The 24,230-nt window shown below is 37.4% G+C and overlaps 1 protein-coding gene across 1 annotated transcript; it reads right to left on the minus strand.

The window, feature by feature from the left end:
* Positions 1–1,918: 1,918 nt before the first annotated feature.
* Positions 1,919–23,834, minus strand: LOC104480240 (inter-alpha-trypsin inhibitor heavy chain H3). The gene is made up of 21 exons (XM_086755441.1): positions 23,745–23,834; positions 19,518–19,541; positions 18,167–18,333; positions 17,169–17,273; positions 16,582–16,744; positions 15,477–15,587; positions 14,720–14,845; positions 14,077–14,193; positions 13,136–13,304; positions 12,691–12,816; positions 12,263–12,444; positions 11,111–11,296; positions 10,045–10,184; positions 9,469–9,634; positions 6,877–6,898; positions 5,902–5,952; positions 5,160–5,273; positions 4,384–4,585; positions 3,345–3,517; positions 2,502–2,613; positions 1,919–2,414 (listed from the first exon to the last, which is right to left on the minus strand). Exons 1-21 carry the CDS (start codon positions 23,832–23,834, stop codon positions 2,285–2,287), a joined length of 2,676 nt encoding a protein of 891 aa, XP_086611567.1. The 3' UTR covers positions 1,919–2,284.
* Positions 23,835–24,230: the final 396 nt, after the last annotated feature.

Genomic DNA, 24,230 nt, shown 5'->3' on the forward strand with positions numbered 1-24,230 from the left:
TCCAACAAACGTGTCATGCAAACAGTAACAGATTTCTAAAATACACACTCTCTACCAGTTACAAATGATGGTGTTCTTGAATTATGCATTTGTAAAAACAGTACAAAGTTTAAAGCAGTATTAGTTTACCATTTCTCTCATTCTTTATTTTATGGAAAAAAGCAGCCTTGCTGTATTGGGGTTCTTTGGGGATTCACAGCTGATGAAATCGGCAATAGGACCGTGAGTGAGGATGGCAGCCACACTGGCTGCAGTCCCGTTCGTGGTTGCAAAGTTTGAGGCTCTGCTTTGAAAACTTCTCCAAAACAGACATTGACCTGCTGCAAAAGACAGCATTTCAACCCTGAAATGTAGCAGCTATTTTTGGCACCATTTCATACAATGTTTTGCAAACACTGGAAGATGGTTTACAAAAAATGAAGGAGTCAAAACAACATGTGGTGCAGGGAGGTAACGTTTCAGAGGAATCATAAGCACACAAGCCTCTATCCAGGGAATGTAATTTGTCATTTGAGTCTTCATTTTTTTTTTTTCCTAAATTTAAATTCCAAAATTATTTGGTGTTTTAGAATTTCAGTCCCTGCGTATCTTTGAACCCATAAATATGCCAGATTGTAGGTTTAACAAAAGTTCCTGTCTATCCAGCCCATAATATATAACTGGAAAAACCAAATTATTTTAAAGCAATGTATTAAAAGAGAAACAATTTCAGAGATTTGCCTCATCCCTACAGATTAAACAGGAAAGCTCTGGCTCGGGCTGTGCCCAGTATCGCCTTGTGCCTGAGCTTCGCCAGTCAGGTCGGTGAAGATCTGCTGGCTGCTGTTCTGTTTTTTTGTTTTAATGGAAGAATTGAGTACGGGCCCAGCCCTGATAGGCAGTCCCACAGCTCCTGTCTTAGGATCTAAAATGGATCATTGCTTTATTTTATTTTATTCCATCTTATTCATTATCTTAGAATAAAAATTCAGAACCATGTAAGCTTAACCTTACTAGTTTCAATTTCCTGGTCTTCTCTAACTCTTTCCTGTTTCTCTCACTGCCTTCCTCCTTTTTCAGTAACTTATTACCTTCTGTAGAAACTATTGTTTCCTTTAATCATTTTTGTCTCAATTTAGCAGGCAGAGATATCCAGGCACTGTGACACCCACCTTCTCTGCCCCACAAGAATTGATTTTTTTTTTTTTTTTCCCTCCCTCCTTCCACAAAGCTTCTGCTTTTAGTAAAGAATTTTGTTCCTCGAGAAGGCATATCTCTCCCATAAATTTATCAGTAAGTATATTTTTCCTCTATTTTTCCTCTTCGATTTTTCTGTTACATTTTTGTTCACCTCTACCTTTTGTTCTTTCGATTTAACCCATTGCATTTTACATCCCCTCTGTTTTTCCCACTACACTGCTCTTTTCTGGTGTGTGGGTGCATTCTGGTTTCCCACACACTGACCTTCCTTGTCACACAACAGTAGGGAAACTTTCTTTTTTATTTTTTTTTTTTGCTTTAGAACTAATAGCTGACAATTTCTTCCAGTACAAAATGAATATATAAACTGGAAGATGGTAAGGCTCTTACAAAAAAAGGTACTGTCCAAAAGACAGTTACTTAAATCTGAGTGATGTTTGGAACTGTGGTATTTCATTAATTTACAAAGATTTGGGCATTCAGAAGGTGGGTTCAGACTGAAATACTAAAATACAGAAGTCCTGGATGCTAACAGTCACCTCAAGTGGTGGCACTGCACCAGCCCTCAGCACTGCACGGTCAAGTGGTCAGATGGGTTTAACTCCTACTGAATTATCCTGAGATACGTGCTGCTCTGTCAGCTGTCCTCTTCTCTTGAATTTCAAAATGCCTCTGGCATCCTGGCTTTGTGAAACCCGAATGAAAACATTGATAGCTGTTGGAATAACAGAACAAGGCATTAAGTACTGATGCTTTTATTTACATAATTCCTGACACTTAGTTGTTGATTTAAAATTGGATAGAACATGTCTGTTATGTTTTACAAAGTAAAAATTTAAGTCAGAATTTAAAAACTAGTAAATTTACTCTGTAAAATGAGGATATTTTCAGGGGATGAGTGGTATCTGTGCACACAAGCAGAACAGCTGTTTCGCACTTAAGATTTGACCAAATACGCAGTAACACTCTGTGAGAATCTGTCATATCTTGGCATTGCCAAACGTGGTAAGCTTATGTATTTTTAATAGTTCTTCAACATTGAAAAATACTGTTGTTTCAAACAAATACTCTGTATGTCCATGAATTTGGAGGGACTTGTAGTTGTTTAAAACAGACTGGAAACAATATAGTCCGTATGAACTCCATCTATCAGCCCAGCTCCATTGTTATGAACAAACCAGCAAGGAATATCAACGCCTTGCTTAGGATCTTTTCTGTAATCCTTCTGCCAGCCCCTGAAAGGGAAAATACAGTCATGGGAAACTGTGCTCCGACAAGGTAATCTTGCCTAAGTCTTTGCTAAGAACTTAATTATTTTTTACCTTGTTACTGTCAGTTCCTTGTTTTTAACAATCATTGTGGCATCTGGTTTCTTGGGATCAGACCCAGGATGAATTTCAAGTATGGTGAAGTCAATTGGGTGGAAAAACTGTCCTAAAAATAGAAGCCAAAATTACCATTTTGGGCACGTTGCACACATTAAAATAGAACCAAACCAAACAGAAAATGCGGAAGATCTACATTCCCATACTGTTTTCAATGTGCCCTCAGGGCTTTGAATGGATAAGCAAACACCAAGTTTTGTGTAAGGCTGAACATTTGCCTATGGTATTATTTTCTTCATAAGCCAGAATTCTATGCATATCACCTGGACAAGTTCCAACTTCTGAGTGCACGTTAAAACTAGTCTCTTCTAGATAGCCTTCAAGATATCCTCTCTTGTCTTTTCTTGTCTTGTCTATTCAGTTATTTATTACACACTCTCCAAGTATTTAGCTTTTTTTTAAATCAAATAATACATGTGTTGATCTCTGAAATTGTTGGATGTGGTTATGCTCAGAATAAGGATGATATCCAAGGGGTTTTTCACTCCTGCCAGGATTAGCTTTCACACACTTCTGCCGTGTCTGGGCCGGTGCGGGATGCTGCTGGTGTTTTGAGTGCTATAACGAGCACAGATACTAGATTACTTAATGAATTTATTAAAAGATAATGCATAAACTCTGAGCCCAGAATATTTTGCCAGAAATCTTAATATGGCCAATCAATGTCATCTCAGTTTCCTCTGGTGTCTCAGTTCAGAAAGGCTAAGTACAAGATTGTGTCTACAAATTATGTAACCTCGTAAGGAAAGACAAGCATGAGAAGACTAAATGAAGTCATACCTAATAATCCATGGGTCTGTTCAGACAGTTTATCACTTTCCAATGTATACAATCCTAGGAAGTCTTGGTGGAGAGGATGTTTCTTCCATACTTGGTGCAAAACAATAACAAATGAGGCACCGCTGCCCATTGAGAGCACCAGATTTTTTTTTCTGTTGATTATCAAACTTAAACTGAGAAAAAAAGAAAAACTTGACTTAGGGAATTGTGCTTTTCAGAGTTAACAGAACAGAGAAGAAGGAACATGTCCAATAAACATAAATGGCTTTATAAATTGCTCAGTGTTTTTAAAAATACAGGTTTTGCTGCCTAGTTTGGTCTCTGCAAATCTGTGTGTGTTCACAAACAGTTCAAGACTCATACTAAATTACACTGTAAAAGCCTTTAAACTTTTCAGCAAGATATTTCTGCTAAAACTTGTCCTATAACAGCGCAGTTAATCACAGATAGGTTAGTGATACATAGATGGCAGCACTTCATGCTCAGTAATAAAAGTGTTATTGATCAAACCACCACTTCCTTGCCTGGATGGTACCTGATTCCTTGTCCTTTTGTTTTTCAGAAAAGACAACTCCTGAACTGTCCAGGTGAGTACTAGGATAAAGAAGATTTGCTGCTGATTTGTGTTAATGATATCATCAATGTGGCTATCACAGGGCAAAACGTACCTGTTCTATAAATATCATAATTTCAATTTCTTAAAATGGAGATTGTTTACAGCACATTATTATGTCTGTGTTTGAAAGTTACTCTTTAAGCATTTGCAAGACACTGTTGCATGAAGCACAATACCCAGTCTAGTTTTACCTAAGTCGTAGTAATAGAAAATCAGGGAAAATTCTTCACTCAACTTACTCCAAGTGGAGGAATTTACTAATCATTCAGCAGTCACACAACAAAGTAGAGAGCAGAATCTAGCAGGATGTGAATCAGTTTCTTTTGTATATTCAGACAACTGATCTTTAAAGGATATTATTGATCATCACTAAAAACAGTGTAGAAAGTAATACAAGAGCCTGGTGTTTTCTGTAAGCCTTACCCTTCTTGTTGCAAGGTGACTGAGTCAAGCCAGGTCAAACCTGTTTTTTCATTGCCGTTCTGAACCGTGATTTTCTCAGGAGTTACTGTCAGTTTAAAATCCAGGTGCTTATTTGCAATGCCAAGTTTTCCAAAATATGTGTTCTGGATCTTTGCATTATTTGCTCTCTTATCACCAATGAGTTCTCCATTGACTGTGATGCCTATTACAAAAAGGAAACACCAAGTATTATTTTATAGGTAGGACCTGATCAACTGATGTCAAGGAGTGTCACAGAAATTTAACAAGTCAAGGAAACAAATATGAGTTGAAAAATAGATCAGAATTACTTGTGCATGTTTGTGCTAGAGTAGAATAAAGCTCTGGGAGCTGTTCTGTGGATTTCCACAACCACTTTATTGAGAAAAGTTTAGTATTTCCTAGAGCACAAAGGGTCTGTGATGGGCACAAATAGCCTGCGATGCTGGTCTCTTTTTACCAGGTATTCCATGAAATAGCAACCTAAGGATTATTTTATTGCTTGTACTACTACTCATTGAGACAAACTATCTCTCAATTCTCACAGTTGTTTTCAAACAAAGTTCAAAAGTTCATTTTGCTCCAAGAAGTGAAAATACAGTCATGGTAATAATGTGCTTTATCACAGCTACAGGAACTCCTACTAACTTTGCTGGGAAAAAGGCTTACGCAATATAAAAGGGAGAAATGGCCTTTAAACATAAGATATTTTGTTGCAAGTATCCTGATTTACTGTATTTTAAAAAATTAAAACTCACCTGTAACTGGGTCATTTATTAAATTTAAGACAGCACCTGGGTTTTCATTGATATTGAAACAAATGGCATCATCCTTTTGTGGCACTGATATAATGAAGTGTGGATCTCCATCAACTGTAAAGGCAAATCACTGGCATTTCTATAGTGATACACAGGTTCAAGGTTCCACATGAACATTTGATATTGTGGCAATGGAACTGCTGATGTTGAACACCAGCAGGAACTGGTTCCTGCGCAAGCCCAGGTTAGTCCAGCCCATCCTGCAAAGGAGTGGTGGGGTCCCATGGAAGCTGCTACCATCTCCTCAAAGTGAAACTATGTTCTTTTTCCCCTCATCTGTCCCAGGTACGGGGCATATATCCTGTGTCTCTATACCAGTGCAAAATTTGGCACATGGTTTGTAGGTTCAGGATAGCCACCTCTAAGCGCTTATCTCTGAGGGCCATGAAAGCATCACTGAGGGCAGGAAGTTCCTCTGAATAGAGAACAGGCAGTTACCAACACAAAGCCTAGCAATGAGAAGAAAGACTAAGAAAATGACCATATATATAATCACAGTGACTTGCTCTTTAAAAACCATTTAGAGATGTTTAAAGTAAATTGAAATACTAGCCCCTTGGAAACAAAAAATTACTGCTTTTATGGAAGGGAATTATCTAAAAGACTCATAAAAGTTGTGCAATTTAGTCTTAAATACCCTCTTTTGTGCTCCTTCTAAGCAGATACTACTCAAACTACTCACCACTAGTATACCATGTGGGGCGGGTCGTGTATAGGTAGGATAGCTGTGGAGCTGCAGAGAGTAAAGAAAAAAATACTAGAAAAACTCACATCCACATGGAATATTTGCACAATATCTGCACAGTGCATGTAAGATGTCAGGAAGTTAATATGCTAGGTCAATTGCCAATTCCATCCTAGTTTTTAAAGCATATAGTCCATGGAATGGCGGTTTGTGCCCCTTTTGAATCAAGCAAAGCTGCAGGATAGAGAGATTTCACTTGTAGTCTAAACTGCTTTGAGGTTTTCCCCAAGGAATGTATCAGTAGGACACAAATGTCTCAGACATTAAGGATCAAGCTGTCTATCAGCAAGGAAATGCAACACCGTCCATTGAAAACTTTTGAGGTTTTAACAACTTTTTTTTTTTTTTCCAAAATTAAGTCTTTTCAATAAAGACTTGAGAAAACTAGACAGAGAGAGAGAGAAACTGAGACTAATCTCCAGAGCAAAACCTTAAATTTAACTCTCCCATTTCCAGGATTGCACAACCAGCAATCTGAAGTGTCTGTTGCTGCTTCTCTCTCTCTTTTGAAGAAAAATGGTTATTTTTTTGTATAAGTAACTGAACACATTAATTTAGCCAGAGATGCTGACATAGTCCCTTGCTTTACGTAATTCCAAAGGAGATGCAGATTCAAGTCTGTCCTCTGTATTTGGGAAACAGCTTTCAGGAAAAAATGGTGGTTTGGTGAACAGGCATTTACTCCTTAAAAGCTATTTAGCTGAAACTTTTTGATTTTATATTGTTCAGCCTTTAAGTGTGTTTTTTACCAGTGAGCAGCATCTTATCAGTAAGTAGAATTTGGTAACATTTGTTCAAATACAATTGTAAACCCAGAAAAGGCAGTTTCTATCTCTCTGGTAATTCCAGTTGTCTCAATCAGCTTCCTTTGACAGAGGCTACTTCATTCAGAAACTGAAACTAATGACTTACCCAGCGTAAGAGTTGAGCCAGCCTCTGCTGTGAATGAAACAAAGTGTTATTTTAGAGGCTAGAAAGAATAAAAAAAGATCTCTCCTACTTCCTTCCTTCCAACAAAACAAACTCCAAAATCTTGTAATAATGTATAGGTTTCTAAATATTTAAAAAATAAAGACTCAGTCAAAACAGTTTATTTAGTACTGCAATAAAGCAAGTGTCATGAACAGGCAGAAAGGACACTTTACTTTTCAGCGAAAATGTTATGGGGTCTGCTCTGCAAGGGGTTGGGACAGCCTGCTCTTCTCCAGTTCCTCTGTGCCGTCTTGTTCTGAACTTGTACTACGGGAAGTCAGTAAGATTTACTCACCTGCTTCCACATTTTTCTAGTCTTCTACTCTTTTTACATCTGAGGCTATGGAGGAGAGTCTGAAGACAGGGCTTTGTGCTGAAGAAGATATCTCTGTATGAAAGACTGCTGCACACAAGTATCTGGGAAGCAACAGTGCTAGCCCTGGAAAGCAACTTATTTGTACTGGGCCTGAATTTTGTTACGGTGGGATGCTGCAATTACCAGAGATAGGAGGAACCACACTGAGAATGGTATTTACAAACTTTTCCAGCTGAAAATTTGTAATCTATTTATAATACAATCTTGATTTATTCACCAAAAACTTTATGAAAATATTGTGTCCTAGATCAAATGAGTGATGTAAGAAATCCATCTCTTAACAGTTAAAAATATTAAGTAAATTTAATAAGAAATGTACGTACCTTCAGCTGTTACCATAGGCAGGTAAGAAGTAAAAGGAAGAAAAAGAGAAATTTATGGTTTCAGTTGTATAATTAAACAGAATGGATTCTGACTCTGTTAAAACATATTCTAAGAATCAAAATTAAAAACTGTTTGACAATTCAACCAGATATCTTCAGTATTTTACAATTCCATTTCTTCCCAATGATACAACTCAATATTTGTAGATCAAACAGAAACACACTGAAAGCAAGAAGCTGTTATGTGGGGCAGGAAAACTCCAACTAATTATGCATATAACAAGAGCACTATTAGTAATTGTTTTATTGTTATGCCATTTACACATTGCTCGATCTTCCTTTTTGGTTTTACTCTCTCGCCATTTTCAAGGTATTTGCATCATTCTATTAATACTGACTGGATGATTCAGTAATCTTGTTTGTCAATCTAGACTCTAGGGTGTGTAAAAATTATTTTCTTTTCTTACACAGCAGCAGTATTTTGAATGTTTTTTTCCTATTACTGCTCTATACTTTCTATATACAATGAGAATTTACTTGGAAAGAGGTTCAGAAAAGGGCCTTTGTACTACAAATATCTGGAAAGGCAAAGCAAAGAGCTGAAGATCGCTCAGAGTGGATGCCACTTCTGTCTGATGTTTAGGTAAGTTTTTCCATCTTATGGAGTCCAGCTGTAAACTTTAAAGTCATTATGCTGTATAGTGATTTGAATGTTAAATTAAACATGAAGTGTTTTTATGTCAGTATCCCGTTACGATAGTTATGAAAAATAATGCAAAAAAATTTATCAGCAGAATGCCTGAGGAATTATTCAGAATTGAAGGGCACGTAGCAATTGATTGGTTTCAGGACTTATTCCAGTTGAAAGAAAACCCCACTAACATCCAGTAAGCATTTCTGTATGCTCAAATGCCTTAAGGTACCATGCTGAATTCAGGAGATCAGAAAGTTTTTAATCTGGAAGCCAGCAGAGAGCCCACACGGAGCCTGGGAAGAACTTTCAGGGGCACTAAGCTAAAGTTTGGGGAAAAAATAAAATAATAGATGGTAATAGAAGAGACTGAAAACCCTCACAAGAGCTTTGTCAGACCCGGTGAATCAGGGAGCGATGAGGATGGCCCAAACAGCACAGATGAGGACAGGCTGGCTTTGGGGTGCACTGAGTGGACAGCATTTGCCTTACTTCTCTCAAGAGGAATAGAGTAATTTTGTTTCACGCAGATTAAACAAAGAGGCTGCGCTGTATGAAAGCACAGTGTTTCACTGGGCTAGGAGTTAATAATTACGCAAAGCATCAGAGCAGTTGAGAACAAAGTGTGCGCTTTCAATATAATTGCTCCTCTTTCTGCAATATATGTGAATACTGTGTTTTACAGATATAATCTCTATCTTTTTACAACCTGATATATCTCACTTGAGGAAGATCTCACGCAAATTTTCCCCTTTCATATAGAAAGATGTTACTGCATCTACCTCTAAGCTGAAGTATGTAGAAAAATAAAGGAGAAAGTGATGTAAACTAAACTGAATATAACTGGATTACTAGATTAGAAATGTTTCTTGCTTTTCTTTTTTTTTACATAATATTTTATATATTTAGCTTTAAACACACTTATTTGGAATTTATAGTTTTTTGCCTGTATGATTAAGTAATGAAGCATGGTTTGATGGAAATGAGCTTTACAATGAAAAGTAATTTTGCATAAACTATACACATGTAAGGCTGAGAGAAGATTTTTCAGATACGTGTTTAAAACTGTGCCCACCCAAAACCCTTTATTTAGGGGAACATCAAAGTAACACTTGGCTTCTCAAATAAAGTAAAATTGTGACAATGTCTATACCTTCAATGGGTTTATCAGCAATCCCATCTTGATTGTCATAGGTTTCTGGCTTCGTTACCACCATGGATGTCAGTGGTGTTACAAACATGTATTTTAGTGAGAGAGCCAGGGCTTCGGCTGTAAGATTCTCCTTTTCTTCTCCTGTAGCTGCAATACTGAATACAGGTAGAGACTCCTAGCATCAATGATTGCCAAATTACCCACTAAACTCTGGATTAAACATATTTCTTTAAAGTGAAGGCATTTCTCTGCAGCTAATTTATCAATAAGGAATATTTTTTTACAGTCTAAGAGCACTTCTGATTCCACTGGCTATCCAAGAAAAAGGCAAAACTGTGCTTTGTATTTGCAATGATTTAAAATTGTTTAATTTGCAACTTGGAACAGGAATACTGAGGTTGAGGAAGAGAAATAGGTAGGGGGATTGGGGGATTTTCCTTACTGTTTTTTATGCTTTCCCATTGGCACCTCAATGTGATGTGAATTTCAGCTTCACATCCTAGAGGCTGCACCAGTCAGATGGCTTAGCAGGTTCATGGAAGACGTTAATTCTAGATATAATTACCGTTTTTCCAGGAGTTGCTCAATGGTGAGATAAGCCCAGAGCCTTTCAATATAATCTCCAAATATGTATTCTTGTTCTTGGAAAGCTTTAGCTGTTTGCTCAGCATCTTGTTGTGTAGTATATGACAGGGCATCATTAGCCTGTTGGGAATAAGGAAACTCCTCTGTATCATAAGTACCCAGAGACTTCCAGAACCTCCCAAAATCAAGATATTCACATCTGAAAGTCTTATTAGATTGAAAAACAGTCTGGTCATGCACAGCACTTGCCGAGGAAATTGCCAATGTTGTATCAGGGTCTTTGTTCCATTGCTTCTGTGAAGGTGAGTAGTGTACGCTATAGGACCGTACTGCAGTTTCCAAATTCACACAGCGTTTTTGTTCATTAGAATTTGGCTACTCAGGATTTAAAGAATTTTGACTATGATGCTGATTTCATACAGGAATATGTTCAAGCAGACATGCTGGCTAACTTACTAATAATGTATTATTTGTATTTGAAATATACCTAATTTCATATCATATATTTAATACACCACAGTGCATGGGGCATATATGCAGTTCACAGTATTTATGATAACGTGATCTATAACATGTTTGCATTGTGTTTCTTGAATATCAGGGGCAAATATTTTTACAGTATCCAGATCTGGAGAAGTGTTTAGATCACTTGGTTTGTATTAGAAGTGTACTTCTGTTTTAAGGGGAAGGCATTTCAAATATTCAACTGGTTCATCAGCTTTCTTCACCTAATGAAGACTAGTGTCTGTGAACACCGAAAATTTGGCTCCTGTAAGAACCAGGTAGGGTTTTTCGTCTCTGAATACCCTATCTGTTAATCCAGTCACACTGCACAAAGTTGTTCCAGACTGAACCTAGAATACCTGACTGAGTTAGGCGAGTAACCTGCAGTTTTAAAAGCAATTATTTTGGCACATTTAGTTTATCACAGACGCACTGACGTAAAGAAATACCTGTAAATATCTTAAGTATTGTCAGCTTTGAACATCCAGACATTTTGCATAGTAAGGAAAAATCTTTCTTAAGTCAACGAAATTCATACTTACGCCTTCACCTCTCACGTCTACAGTCAAACTGTTTTGGTTGTTGTCTATAAAGCGCCCAGCCACCACTATCTCAGATCCATCATAGAAATGCTTAAAGCTGTTTTTAGTGAGGTCTGATATTTCATTTTCTGGGTAGTTTAACTCCACATCTGTGAGCATGGGATTTGAAACCTCATCATAAAATCCCTGCAGGAGAAAAAAAAAAAGAAAGGAAAACATTTAACTATCATTGTTTCTTTAATTCATAGGTAGATCCGTACCCAGAAACATCCTGCTATTTCAGCAATGAAAACTAAAAGTGTATTTTACAAGAAATATTTAAATATTCAGTTAAATCTCAGAGTACAGGGCCTAAAAATCTACAAATAATGGAAATGAGAAAGGACATACAAACTCTTCTCACTGAGAGAGGAAAAATATCTGAGAACAACATGCTGTGGATGATGACTGCCATCAATGTTAATCAAGAGGGATCCCAAGCTTCCCCTCATTTCATAGAAATAATTTTCTAGATCTATTCCCTGCAGAGACTGAAATGACACCAGAAGCCAAAGGAGACTAGGTATTTAATTTCAGCAGAGCTTGCAATGAAATCCAGTATCTAAATTCTCTGCTGAATTTTTCAAATGGCTGCTATCGGAATGTGAGAAGTAAAAAAAAGGTAAACTCTGTACTGCCTATACCTGTTCTCGCTCCTTATGTGATTATAAAATGCTTCAGAAGTATGGTACGATACACCTGCTTTCACTAAGTTCCTAAAGACAGAATATCTACAGCCTTTATACTCTGTCATCCTTCTCTTCCCTTGACATGACATTAACTACATGACCTGTGAGATATGGGAGACATAATTGTTGCAGCAATTTTGCTGGACACCAAAGTGTTGTTTAGAACCATCACTTGGGTCACTCTATGCCAAGTTTTGAACACTCTTCCATAGCCTACAGTATCTCCATTTTACTGTCCTTCCACTTTTGGCTTATATAAGGGAAGGGGAAAATTAAATGCAACTAATATTCTGATTACAGCAGACTCTTGAGTATCTCAATATCAGGTTACACTTTAGGATTTTGATTATTTCAAAATAAGAAAGTCTGTATAGTTACCTGAATTAATGTATCTCTTGCCTAATTTAAGTGGTGGTTACTGTACCTGAAGCTGTAAAGCTGCATCAGAGTCAGGATAAATCCGACGGGCCAATCCTTTATTCTCCAGTGCCATCTTCTCCAAGAAGTTGTAGTCAACACCATAGCCAAACCCAAGATTGTATAAGGTATATCTTCCTTCAATGGCTTTTTTTACATGCTCCTGGATGTCGTGAGTATTTGATATGCCTGCCTCAAACCAGAAAAAGTTTGAGTTTTCTCATAAATAGATAAAATTATCACAAAATGAAATGTGGCTAGTCATGTCTGGATTTCTTAGGAGGCATTATAAAAAAAATGTTTTAGGAGTATGATGCTGGTATAGTAGCATTTAAATTATGAAAACATCCAGAAATGGATGGAGGCTAATTTTAACTGAGCATTGTTTTTTTAGTTAATTCACTGTCTTTACTGTTCCATCCAACACAAACTTACCTACATTTGGCTGGCCATCTGTTAACATGATAATTATAGAAGCACTTCTCTTGGGCACAAGGTTTCCTTGATGGGCAGCATTCAGCATATCGATTCCCCTCATTATACCACCATGTAAATTTGTCACTGCAAGGTAGGCATGGAAATTTGGTTTCAGCACAGTCAAAATAAAGGCCCATTTTTTTCACTGGAATCCCATGAGATCACATTACAGTGTGAAAATGAAAGACACAGGGTTGCAAGCAGGGGGATGTTTACATAGAAAACTACCTGGACTTTGGAAACATAAGGAAAAATAGACATAATGTTCTGAGTAAATTTCAACTTTAGGGCTGTCTCATCAGTGATTAAAAAAACCCCCAAAAACTGTAGCATTGTACTCACACACTGAATTGATAAATTAACTTATACAACAACATATTGGGAAGTCTAGTACAGTACTTACTGCCTTCAGTGTCAATGCTCCGAACAAACTTCCTTGCTTCATCCAAATTCTCAGGAGTGGCCTTGATTAATGTGTCTTTCCAGGTCTGTACTTCACTACCAAACAGTATGAAATTGAAGAAGTCATCTTCTTTAATGTCATCTAAGATTTTTAGAAGTGCTTGTCTTGTCTATAAAACAGAGATTTAAATGTATGGTTCGACATTTAACAAAATAGGTGTTTACAGATTTTACATGCTTAATCTCTCAGCATTTGGGTATTTTTAACTTTTACACGTTGTGCAAAAATTCTGAGCTTGTTCTGTCCTTGTCAGTCCCTGTGTCTACTTCAGAGTAACTCTAGAGAAGTATGCCAGTTGCAATTATATCTGGTAAATCTTTGTAGCCGAGAGCAAAATCAGATCTCGCATCATGGACTGTTGTTTACACTGAGGTAAGCTGGCATAGCACATTGAAAGTGATGGGAAATGGGTAGCTACAAGTTGATGGAGAAGCTCATACACAAGCAGGTGTGGATATTTTAATGCAGCACCAAAACCTGAAAATTCTGAGCGTTAGCTTAGAATGAGCAGTCCTAACTATGAAAAGAGCTGCCGCTTCCCAGAGGAGACAGAATGAACAAAGCAGATAATGCACATAATACAGTATGCACCTTTTAATTTTGGAACTGTCCAGTACACGTGACAGAGCGCTCTGGAAATGTTGATATTGAGAGTTTTGAACTAACAACATTTATAAGTAAGTAAATATAGCCTAAATGTATAGAATTTTGTTCTAAATTAACACTTTGAAACTATACTTACGGTACTGAGCATTAGAGAGGTCACAGTATAAAACCCCTTGGTACAGTTTAAGCAGCACACATACCCTATAAGCCACTGTGTCCCTTCTGTCACAACAGAAGCTCTTCCATTGGGGTTTTGTAGTACTGTAATCACTTACCTGTTCTATTTCTCTTCCAGACATTGAGCCACTAATATCTATTACAAAAATAACATTCTTGGGCAACTTTGGAAGATTTGTTGGTGCAAAGAAGTGTACAAAGTAGCCATTGACAATCTGAAAAATAAAATGTAAAAAAGGATAAGACGAAATTACTTTCATTTAGTGTTTAGCCCCTGAGTGGATTAATGGGTTTTCATGGCCCTGCCTAGTCTCACCTCTGTGCAGGGACCTAGGAGCTTCCTTAAAGTACAAGCCTGGGCCTTTAGTCCCTGCCTGAGCTACACTGTAAGAATACTTGACTCCAGCTGCGTCACAGCCATACCTGTTCCTGTCCATGGACTCCACTGATCTGGATCCCACCCCGCAGACTGGCTTCTCACCTTGATCTTGGGCTGCCTCATCACCACAAACTTGCCTGCTGCTGTGGACTCTCAGTTGAATTTGACTACCATCTCTGGGGCTGCCTTGCTCACGTACTCTGGGGAGTAGGCTCTCAGCTGGTGAAGCCCTTGCGCTGTCAGCTGTGTTGTCACACTCAGTTCCTTGTCCTTTAAGGAACAGCTGGCCCTTGCTGCCCCCTAACCTTTACTATGCAAGCTAAGCTGTTCAACAGTTCAAAATTTCCAGCTGTCAGCTTTACCTGCAAATTATCTAGAGTTGTTCTCTTCACATCATATCTTACAGTAAAATCCCCATCCAAGACAGACTGCGAGCAATTTGCACAGGTTCGCTGCTGATCAAGAGTTGGCTTGAAAGACAGATGCCCCTGAAAAGAAAAGCCTTCATTAGATCTGAACCTTAACAGCTGAAAATTTTCTACAGAATACAAAGAAGTTTGTATTTTTGTACGACTAGTATATTTATATTCACAGACATGAGAGTAACCTGTTTTATCAAGTTAGGTATTAGTTTCTATCCATACATGTTTATATATTTATTGATGGGTAACTGATATGTGAAGGCTGCTATCTAGAGCTTTCTTCATACATTTACTTCCCATTCTTCATTGGTTCAGCCCTCCACTCTGAATGACATCTTTGATAAGGCTATTGGGCAATCTATGTCTTAGGAATTCTACCACCTCCATACATGAGAAAACTACTTGTTACTGACTGAGTTCTTCTGTAAGAAATAGTTCTATCAGTAATCAGGTTTCCAGCTACTGGTGTGGGACAAGGCCTACTAGTTTGGGTACAGTGCCATGCTAACAGCTACTTGTCTTCTGAACTGCATGGAGATGGCCTTCAACTTGTAGCTTGGAATTCAGAGCTCATTTGCACAAACAAGCCTTTACTCTATTTTTTTTCCTCTCACTTCCATTGCTAGCACTTTTACATTGACATTGTTATTTCAAAATTATAACCATAATAAATTACAGAATGTAGCCATCATTGTACCTTTTTCTCCGAAAAAGTTTTTTTTATGATATTTTGTAGATCATTGGTGATGAATGTTCCTTCCGCTTCCAGCTCACTGATACCCTGGGGCTCAAAGATATTTACTTCAATCTGAAATATTAATTGCAAACTCATTGTCATTGATTACCCCACAGTAGATCAACTCAGCCATTTACAGGAGGATCAGCAGGCAACTAGAGATCTGAAAGACGAGTTTTCATAAAAGCAAAGTAAATTTTTAAATTCATAATGGCAGTTCGAGTCCACACTTATGTGGACACACCATCAGCCAAACAGGTCTTTTTATACATAGAAGTTAAAACCAAAGCTAAAAACAAATAAACCTTAATAGAAACCTAACTTGTTTGAAAGCTAGATACTAGAATTTTGTAAAATGTCAATAAACACTCAAGTCCTTCAAAAATATTACCCAGCCATTACCTGTGAGTTGTGCCCAACTTCAACCTACATTTCAGTATGACTTCTATCACAGAAGTCCTATCTATCTATCTAGAAGTCATATATATCTATCATTATCATAGAAACAACATTTATTTAAAATAATGACGCATAAACTCTTATAGATGCTGAGTTTTGTAATTATTTTTACACAGTATTTTCTGGGCATACAGAAGAGAAAAAAATTGCCTGCAAGCTGGGTTTTAGCAAGGCAGATAGGAGTGATCAAAGCCAAGTTTTGGCACACAAAAGCTGCAGCAGTCTAGAATGTGATATATTTATCACTGCAGTTTAAGATTATGTAGTTTCACAGTGGTGTGAGAAAGGTGTAGTTTATGCTATAAAAGCATTTATAAAAGCTATTAGTCTTCTATTTCACCCCAGGGCATTGTAATGGCTTTTTCGGGTTTCCATATACCATTTCTTTTAGAGGCTTAGTAGCTGAACCAACTTGTCAGGCTTACAAATAAAAACCTGCACTAAAGCATACTGTACTACCTATGTGATTCATTAGAAATATTATCCTGAGCCTTTAGCTCACCTCTGAACCAATGGGAATGGCCATGGTACTCCGCTGTCAACAAATGCACAGAATTTCATAATCTCTTAGGTTACAGTATTCAATTTGCCATAGTTTGCCATTTACCTCAAAATCTTTGACAAGCTGCTTTGGTTTTACTTTGATGAACATCTCATATTTTCCAAACTGTCGTTTCAGCAGTTCCTCATATGTGAGTTCAAAAGTGACTTTACTGCCTGCTTCAATGTTGACTGAGACAGTGAATTTTTCTGTTTTTCTTCCTGAAGCTCTGTATTTAAGTGGGTAAGAAAAATAATATCTTTATCCTCTTTCACAATATCTATTGTTTGGGTTGGCAGAGTATGATTTTCAAGAAGGAGTAAAACAAAGATGGGAATTTTGATCTGTTGCTAAAATCATACTCAAACAGTATAGAATTTATTCAAGTTTCCCAGTGAGCTTAATCCCAGCAACAGGTCATACAAAATCAGTAAGAGTTGCTGAAACAGTACTTCCACAATTTCAGATGCTGCTTGTGCAGTCAAAAGTTGTATTTCCTTTTCTATAATTTACACTGCACTAACTCTAACTTAATGATTGTTCTTTGGTCCTGTAAAAAACAAACTTCAGAAATATGCTGCAGCAAGGCATTTCCAATCTCACAATTTGCTATGGGATGATGGCATGGAAGCCACACAAGACATCATTCTTACTTGACAAGACCAGCAGTCTGTCCCTTTGAAACAGCCTTCTCATATTGCTTTTTTGCAACTTCTTTTTCCTTTATAGTTCCAGGATAAGTGACACCATCAATTGTCCTGCAGATGAAAAAGTCCTTGTTTAGCTGAATGGTTTTCACCGATACATAAAAAGTTACTATAGGCAATTCTCTGTTTATAGGTTGGTTTGCTAAACAGCACATTCCGGAATCTGATATTGCCAAGATTTGAGCACTTTCACTGAAGCTAGTCTTAGTGAATTTAGCTGGAATGAAGGGCTCTGTGCCAGACAACTCTCTGGATGTAGCTGTCTACAGCTGAACATTTCATCCTCAGACTCCTTACACCATTACACAGGCACTTCTCAAAGGGTATTCCTCTCATCCTATAGTAAAAGTTCTAGCTTACATTAAGAGTACTTGTGCCCTAAAAGCTACTGGCTTTTTTCAGTTTCTTTTCACTGAAAATAAAACAGGCATAGTATGATTAGCAGAGCTGGACCTGTTTAAACTGAATTAAACCTCATAATAGTGTGAGAATTGCATATTATTGCAACTAAAGGTACAAATGTAAAGGAATAATTCTATTTCTTACCTTTCATTCAAATATAATTTTTAAATGAAGAGTGAAATTAAGCTATAATGCCACCATGGAAATTAAGTAATGGAACTTCTTCTGGTTTTATAACACCAGAGTAAGTAAGTGGTATTTCTGAAAAGGTGAACGGATCTCCAGAGAAGATTCTCCATTCCCTAAGGTCCATGATGATGAATAGAAATAATTGCAAATTAGTCATCTTTTCTATAGATGTACCAATGTTTGCCTTTCTCCAAGCACCTTGCATGTTAACTTAATAGTACCAGAAAATTACCCAGGAGGCATTTAGAAATGTATCAAATGGCAAAGTAAAAATGAACATTTGGGTTCAGTTTCTCTCAGTTGCATTGCACAGACTTTTAGTCATCTCTAACAATACTGTAAAGATTACACACATGCTGAAGTTGGTAATGAAGGCTGTCTTAGGGAGTTCAACATCGAAGAAGACTTCTTTGTGCACATTTCCGCGATTGACAGCTCGACTGGTGATGACATTGTGGGCAAATCGGGAAGTTACTTTACTATCAATTTTCATGCTATAGATTTCTATCCCATTGACAACCTGTAGATTGAAAAATGGAAAAAAAAAAAAAAAAAGAGCTAGCTGTTACACTGATATCCCTGTTAACCAGCCATAATCATATTTTAAAAAAGAAATCATGGCAGGACATTCTATCACTCCAAAGTAAAACAGGAAAGACCTCATCATAAGAACTGGGGCACAGCTGTGTTTGCTTGGATATTTATCACGCTGCCATCACGGTGCTATTCCACGAGCTAGAACTATAGCCTCTTCAACAAAATACTACCACCATAACAAAGATACTACAGGTATAAGACTCGGTTTTTTTTTTTCCTCTTCTGAAACTGTGACTTTTATTTATGGTTAGTCAAAGAGCGCAACAACTTACTGCTGCCTCACTGTATTACTGCCTGTAATTATCAGCTGAGTGGATAAATCCTAGAGCAGGGATACAAGTAGTCATCTTTATTTTTAAAAATAGACCTAAACAATTGCAGATGGCTCCAAATTCCATTTTATGTTATTATCGATTTCCTCACAACTGGGGCTCATTCTTCTTTAAACAGAAGGGGCAGGGCAGTATTTCTTTTCTTTGAATGTTCAGGTATAAGGTTGCTGGAGACTACACGAAAGCATAGGTAACAATAGATATGACTCCTTAGGAAACTCCATAACAACAAGGTCTGCTTCTTGCAGCAAAACCAGCACTGGAAAGAACCTTGGGGGTTTGATGGTGGGCCTGATCTCTGGCTGGTTGATTAAGGTGCTCCCCAAACAATCAAAGCATTTAAGCATTTCTGAAGTGGAGTCCGGGTGCCAAGTGGAATCAGCCTCAGAGATGAGGTCTCTTGCCTTCCTTAGAAATAACTGCAACATAAAATACAAGTCAAAATAAAACCAATGTAGAATGGACATCTTTTAGAGATACAGAGGTGACTTCAAACAACTTTGAGATACAGAGGTGACTTCAAATAACTTTGCTACTTATTCAAATACAATAAAGTTAAAAAGAATTTTCTTTCCTTATCCAGAATTTCCCATCAGAGCTTGGAAAGGAACCGCCTAGTTAGTCCTACTGCCTAAAACAAGAAACCCTGGGCTACTCCCCTTGTCACACACACTCAAAAATATCCATTTGCTCAGACTGGACTCACAGAAACGTGGACACAGTAAGAATATTCTTGTTTCTCTCAGTAGCCTGGACAACATCAAGCCTTACTCACCAAGTCATTATCTGCATTTCGCTTCTGTAAAGAAAAAAAAACAGGAGAAAAAAAATCATAACCAGGTAGGAAAGCTGCATTTAGAAATAAATCACTCAGTACCTATGTAGCTGTCTTCTGCTTCCAAGTCAAATGAAGTTGTCCAGAAGAAGGAAGGCTTCAGAAAGGTCCTCATTAGTAAACTGAAGTAAATTTGAGGGAAGAGCAAGTAAGGCATCTGAGGTAGGTATAATTATTTTGCTTATAGCACTCCCAGCTTTGGTGAATCTTTTGTTTTTCATTTTATGTTAGTGCACTTTAAATACTGTAGTTTTGAAAGATAAGTTAAACTCTGAATGTTTTGCTCAAGTGACACCAGAAGGTTACCTTCCTTCAGCTGAACAACAATAACGACCACCTGAGAGATGAGGGGAGCAAGAGAGGAAAAGAGGCTTGAATGCTTAGAGCCACTTATATTTAAATGTAGTTGAGACTAAAGAACATGCTAAAATCTGCTTAATATGGCTTCCTTGAGTACAGTTTGGCTGTGTAAAATCAACACGTAAACATCAAAGTAAAAGCAGAGATTCTTGTCCTGAGGGTTACATCTTTTTCTTGGGAATTCCTGGTTTGGGGTCCTGTGGTATATATTTTGTCTTTTCAAAGTAATTCTCCTTTGAAAGAAAAAAAAAAAGGGGTTTGTGACAAAGCACAAAAAATGAGTTTGTACGTTGTTTTCCAGTCACACACATATCCAAACTATCTGGCACATTCATCCTTACACTTGTCAGACTTACTCCTAAATTTGTGCTGTTTCACCTCAACAGCCTCTCATCCTAACATGAGTAAGTAAGATGGTAATTCAGCCAGCTTACAGACAAGAGAGGCGGTCCCTATGAAAGGCTGCATGAACAGGAAAAAAAAAATTATCTGAACTTTTTTTTTTGCATATTTGTTCCTAGAGTACATGCAAATATCAGAAGCTCTACAAAAATATCATGTACCCTCTTCTGAAAGAGAGAACAGGCTTCAAACTGAATGATGTTCGAATAACAGCTTGTGTAACACAGTTCCCGTAAGCTTGCCTGCAAAGACCTTATCTCTTTTGGCTCCAAGAGCCTCATGGATCACATTTTGTGCAAGCATGTTTACCTGTTCCACTAAATAGAGAGGGAAAGGCACAATAAAATATTGTTAGATACACATCTCAGGTACATTTAAGGCTTTAGTTACCTTTCACAGTTAGGAGTTTTACAGGTTGGAAATTGAGACGCAGAGGGGTTTTTTTTTTTGTTTATTTTGGAGTTTTTTTCAAGACACTATATTAAATCTACGGTAATGCAAGGTTTTTTTCGGGGGAGGCTTCTTGATTGCTGTTAAGAGTCTGGCCAAAAAGTCTGTGTATATTTCTTTAGGTTAATCCTTCAATCTGTTATTGCCATACAGGTGCGTATTGTACAGGATTTCTGTGTGTACGTCTCTCCTGTTTCACAAACCTGTGTGGCCTTTTTTAATACCTGTGTAGAGTACGCAACAATTCAAATCCTTCCTTTCCAAAAGTGAAATTATCTTTTCTGTATCTATATTGTCATTACAGCTAATCCTTTTCCCTTACAAAACACAAACTGAGGTATGGACCCTGGGAAATGAAAAGCTGAAAGTCACTGAAATGTCAGTTTGTTTGATAAAAACTTTTCCTTAAAGTGGAATTATTAAGCAGTTCAATAATACAAAAAAACTACAAAAATGTGTCCTTAGTTACAAATCCAACAATCCTGCCTACTCGTTCTAAATTAACAGATAGTTTACCTGCATTTAATTTTTACAGAATTGCTGTTGTGCACATTCCTCATCAGAATTATGAGTTCTACAGTAGTTTTGAAAGAGTTCTGTTCTGATTCTGTAAATATTTTGTAGGGTACTCTGCCATTCTCATTGAAAAAGAAATACAGAAAAAAATCTCTCAGTGAAAGGTATTACTTGCTTTGTACTTGGGCTGATCTTCAATGGAGATACTCAAACCCAGCTGGGCATCGTCCTGGGCTACCTGCTGTAGCTGACCCTGATTTGCACAGGGAAGTATATTAGGTGACTTCGTGATTCCGTGACTTTTTTTTTTCCTTCGTTCTTAATTATTCACTTGGATGTAGCTAGGGACCTCACTAACCTCAAGGTCATTTTAAGCTAAGTGATAGTGTCCCATTAAAAAACGTTATGCAATTCTAGACCAAATGGAGATTTTAGTATCCTCTATCATGTGTAATTATAGTTACTTGATAAAATCTTTCTATACTATTTCCACATATTTGCCAGTTGTACCAATTATTGTAATATTTTTTCAGTTGTATAACAGTAAAAAAAATCTTGCTTTTGTTCAATACTGTTTTGCTGTAGCAACAGCAAAGAATATATACAAACTGGAGAGGAAGAGCAGAGGAAAAAAGAAATTGGAACTCCCAAGAAAACAGGGAGGGGAAAGGGAGTTCCCATTACAGTACTTTCTGAAAGAAGTCCTGCTTTTACAGCTTGGGAAACTAAAACAAAGCACGACTAAAAGATTCAGAAAAGACTGTACAGTTAACTTGAGGTGAGCGCTGGGAATTCACAACACTGAACGAGGTATTTGCATATATCCCTAAGTACTACATAGGAAAAACAAGGCATGAAAATTATTTTTAAATCTACAGCAACATTAAAGATTTCATAATCTTAAGTGATGCTAATTGGAAATCACAGAGAAGAGACCCTAACGTAGCTAAGCTATGACAGCTAAACTTCCTTGTGAGTTATGTAGGAGTCTTGCTGCTGCCAAAATGAGAGGCCTATAAAAGGAAGGCTGTAACATCCCTATCTGTGCTTTGACTGTTTTGAATATGTAGTTCTAGGGGCAGTTTTTAATCTAGAAAAAACTTTCCCACCCTTAGTAGCTGCATGCACAGGAACAAGGTGTGCTAGTGCACTCAGGGATCTTGGATTCGGATTTTTATTCAGTTTTCAGCAGAATTGGGTCTGCCAATTGTGTTTCCCTGACTACGGCTTTAAAAGCAGTTTTGACAGCTTGAAGGTCATCAGCGAGACAGACTTCCAGCCATGCTTCGTAACTCCGCACTGCCATACTACTTGCTCAAAGGAGCTAAGACGGAGCCGGGGCCTGAGACCTTCACACTACATCGCAGTCTCCTCCATTTCAATCAAATTACTTTTGGATAAAGTATATAACAAAAGTAGGAAAATCAACTGACTTTTCTGTCATATTGTGCATGTGCAGCTGGAACATTGCACAGAGCTTTGGCCATTTACCATTTAGAAAGGCTTTAAACAACAGGTGGTACAGTAATCAGGAGGAAAAAGCTACATTATATCTGGGCTACAAAATAGTTATATAATACAAATGCATAGCATCTCCAATTTGCAGCAATAAATTTCAAACTGTTTTTTGAAAGTTAGAGATGTTATTATCCTGATTTTCAAAGAAAAAGTCTTGGCAAAGACCATAACCTAATCAACAGAAATTGACTGTAAATTGCTGTGCCCTGTCCTACCTGCTAATCTACAATGCTCCTGAAAGAGGTGTGCCCTCTGTAACTCTTCATACTATGTAACTACTGGGAGAGAGGAAAATAATTTATTGAAGTGAGTAGCAGTGGCCAGCTTAACTTAAGAAAATGAACTTAACTGAACAAAATTAGGCAGAACATGAGGAAGCACTGTTTTACTCGGAGATCCAGTCAAAACCAGAATGGCCCCTTTGAGGGACAGAGATATATTTCATGTTATGCTAACATGCATATTTTTTGAGAAAAATCCTACCATGTCACTTGAATAGTGGACATATGTATTTGGATGCCATGTTAGACATCTGTTTTTTGCTTCTTGGAGGCATCTTTTCACTGACACTTTGCATTGTTTTACAGGTGCTAAAGTCAGTTCCCTGGCAGCACCGATTGCTTTACACATTTAAATATAAGGCCACTAAAACATTTTACCATTATGTGGTGATGACAGGGAAAATAGAGGAAAGGGATGCTTTTACAAAGAGAAATAGGAGAGCTTCTTCAGAGCTGATTCAAAACTAAGGCTTATTAGAGGTAAACTAGTCTGAGTCCCAAGTCTGATCTTGTGTTTGCTGGCAACAGAGAACACACAGCTCTTGGTGGCAGCACTGTATGAACTCTGTGATAAATGTTGATAAATGCCAGGAAGTTAATCTATGAAGAATGGGAACCCCATACATGATTGATTACTTACCTTGATGTTTCTGATACGTGTTACCAAAAAGTCTGATGATGCAAAGGCAGGAATCAATAACAAAATACAAAGCAATAGATGGGTTTCCATTTTGGAAAAAAGTAAAGTTCCAATCTCAACGATATGCATAAATATATAATGCTTTGTTTACTGAGTGTTAATAAATAACCCTGTGTGAAAAGTGGGATTAAACATTAGGCATTCAGGAAAAAATCAAATACTGAATTTTCAATTTGCATAATCTGCAGAATACTGTTACAAAATACTGTTACAGAATTTACAGAATATTTCAGCAATGTTTCTTCTATATTATATCTCCAAATAGAAATTCAACAGCCATTTCTGTACAGGCAACCGAGATTGATCTCTGTGCCAGACTCACCTCTTTTCCAAATGAAAACTGTCATCTTTCTGATACCTAAAGGCTGCCTCTGGCTCAAATTTATTGCAGCCATAACAGGTCTTGCAATCTCTTAAACCCATTTA

The sequence above is a fragment of the Chlamydotis macqueenii genome, chromosome 10, assembly GCF_036417535.1.
Source record: "Chlamydotis macqueenii isolate bChlMac1 chromosome 10, bChlMac1.mat, whole genome shotgun sequence".
NCBI lineage: Eukaryota > Metazoa > Chordata > Aves > Otidiformes > Otididae > Chlamydotis > Chlamydotis macqueenii.

Bases quoted from the DNA above. Each gene is read 5' to 3' on its own strand.
- LOC104480240 (XM_086755441.1), bottom strand. From the start codon at position 23,834: ATGGAAACCCATCTATTGCTTTGTATTTTGTTATTGATTCCTGCCTTT. The intron at 18,334-19,517 runs GTGAGTAAGGCT...TTCAATCTACAG, and splicing joins GAAATGCAGATAATGACTTG to GTTGTCAATGGGATAGAAAT. The intron at 4,586-5,159 runs GTGAGTTTTAAT...TTTTTGTAATAG, and splicing joins AATAAATGACCCAGTTACAG to GCATCACAGTCAATGGAGAA.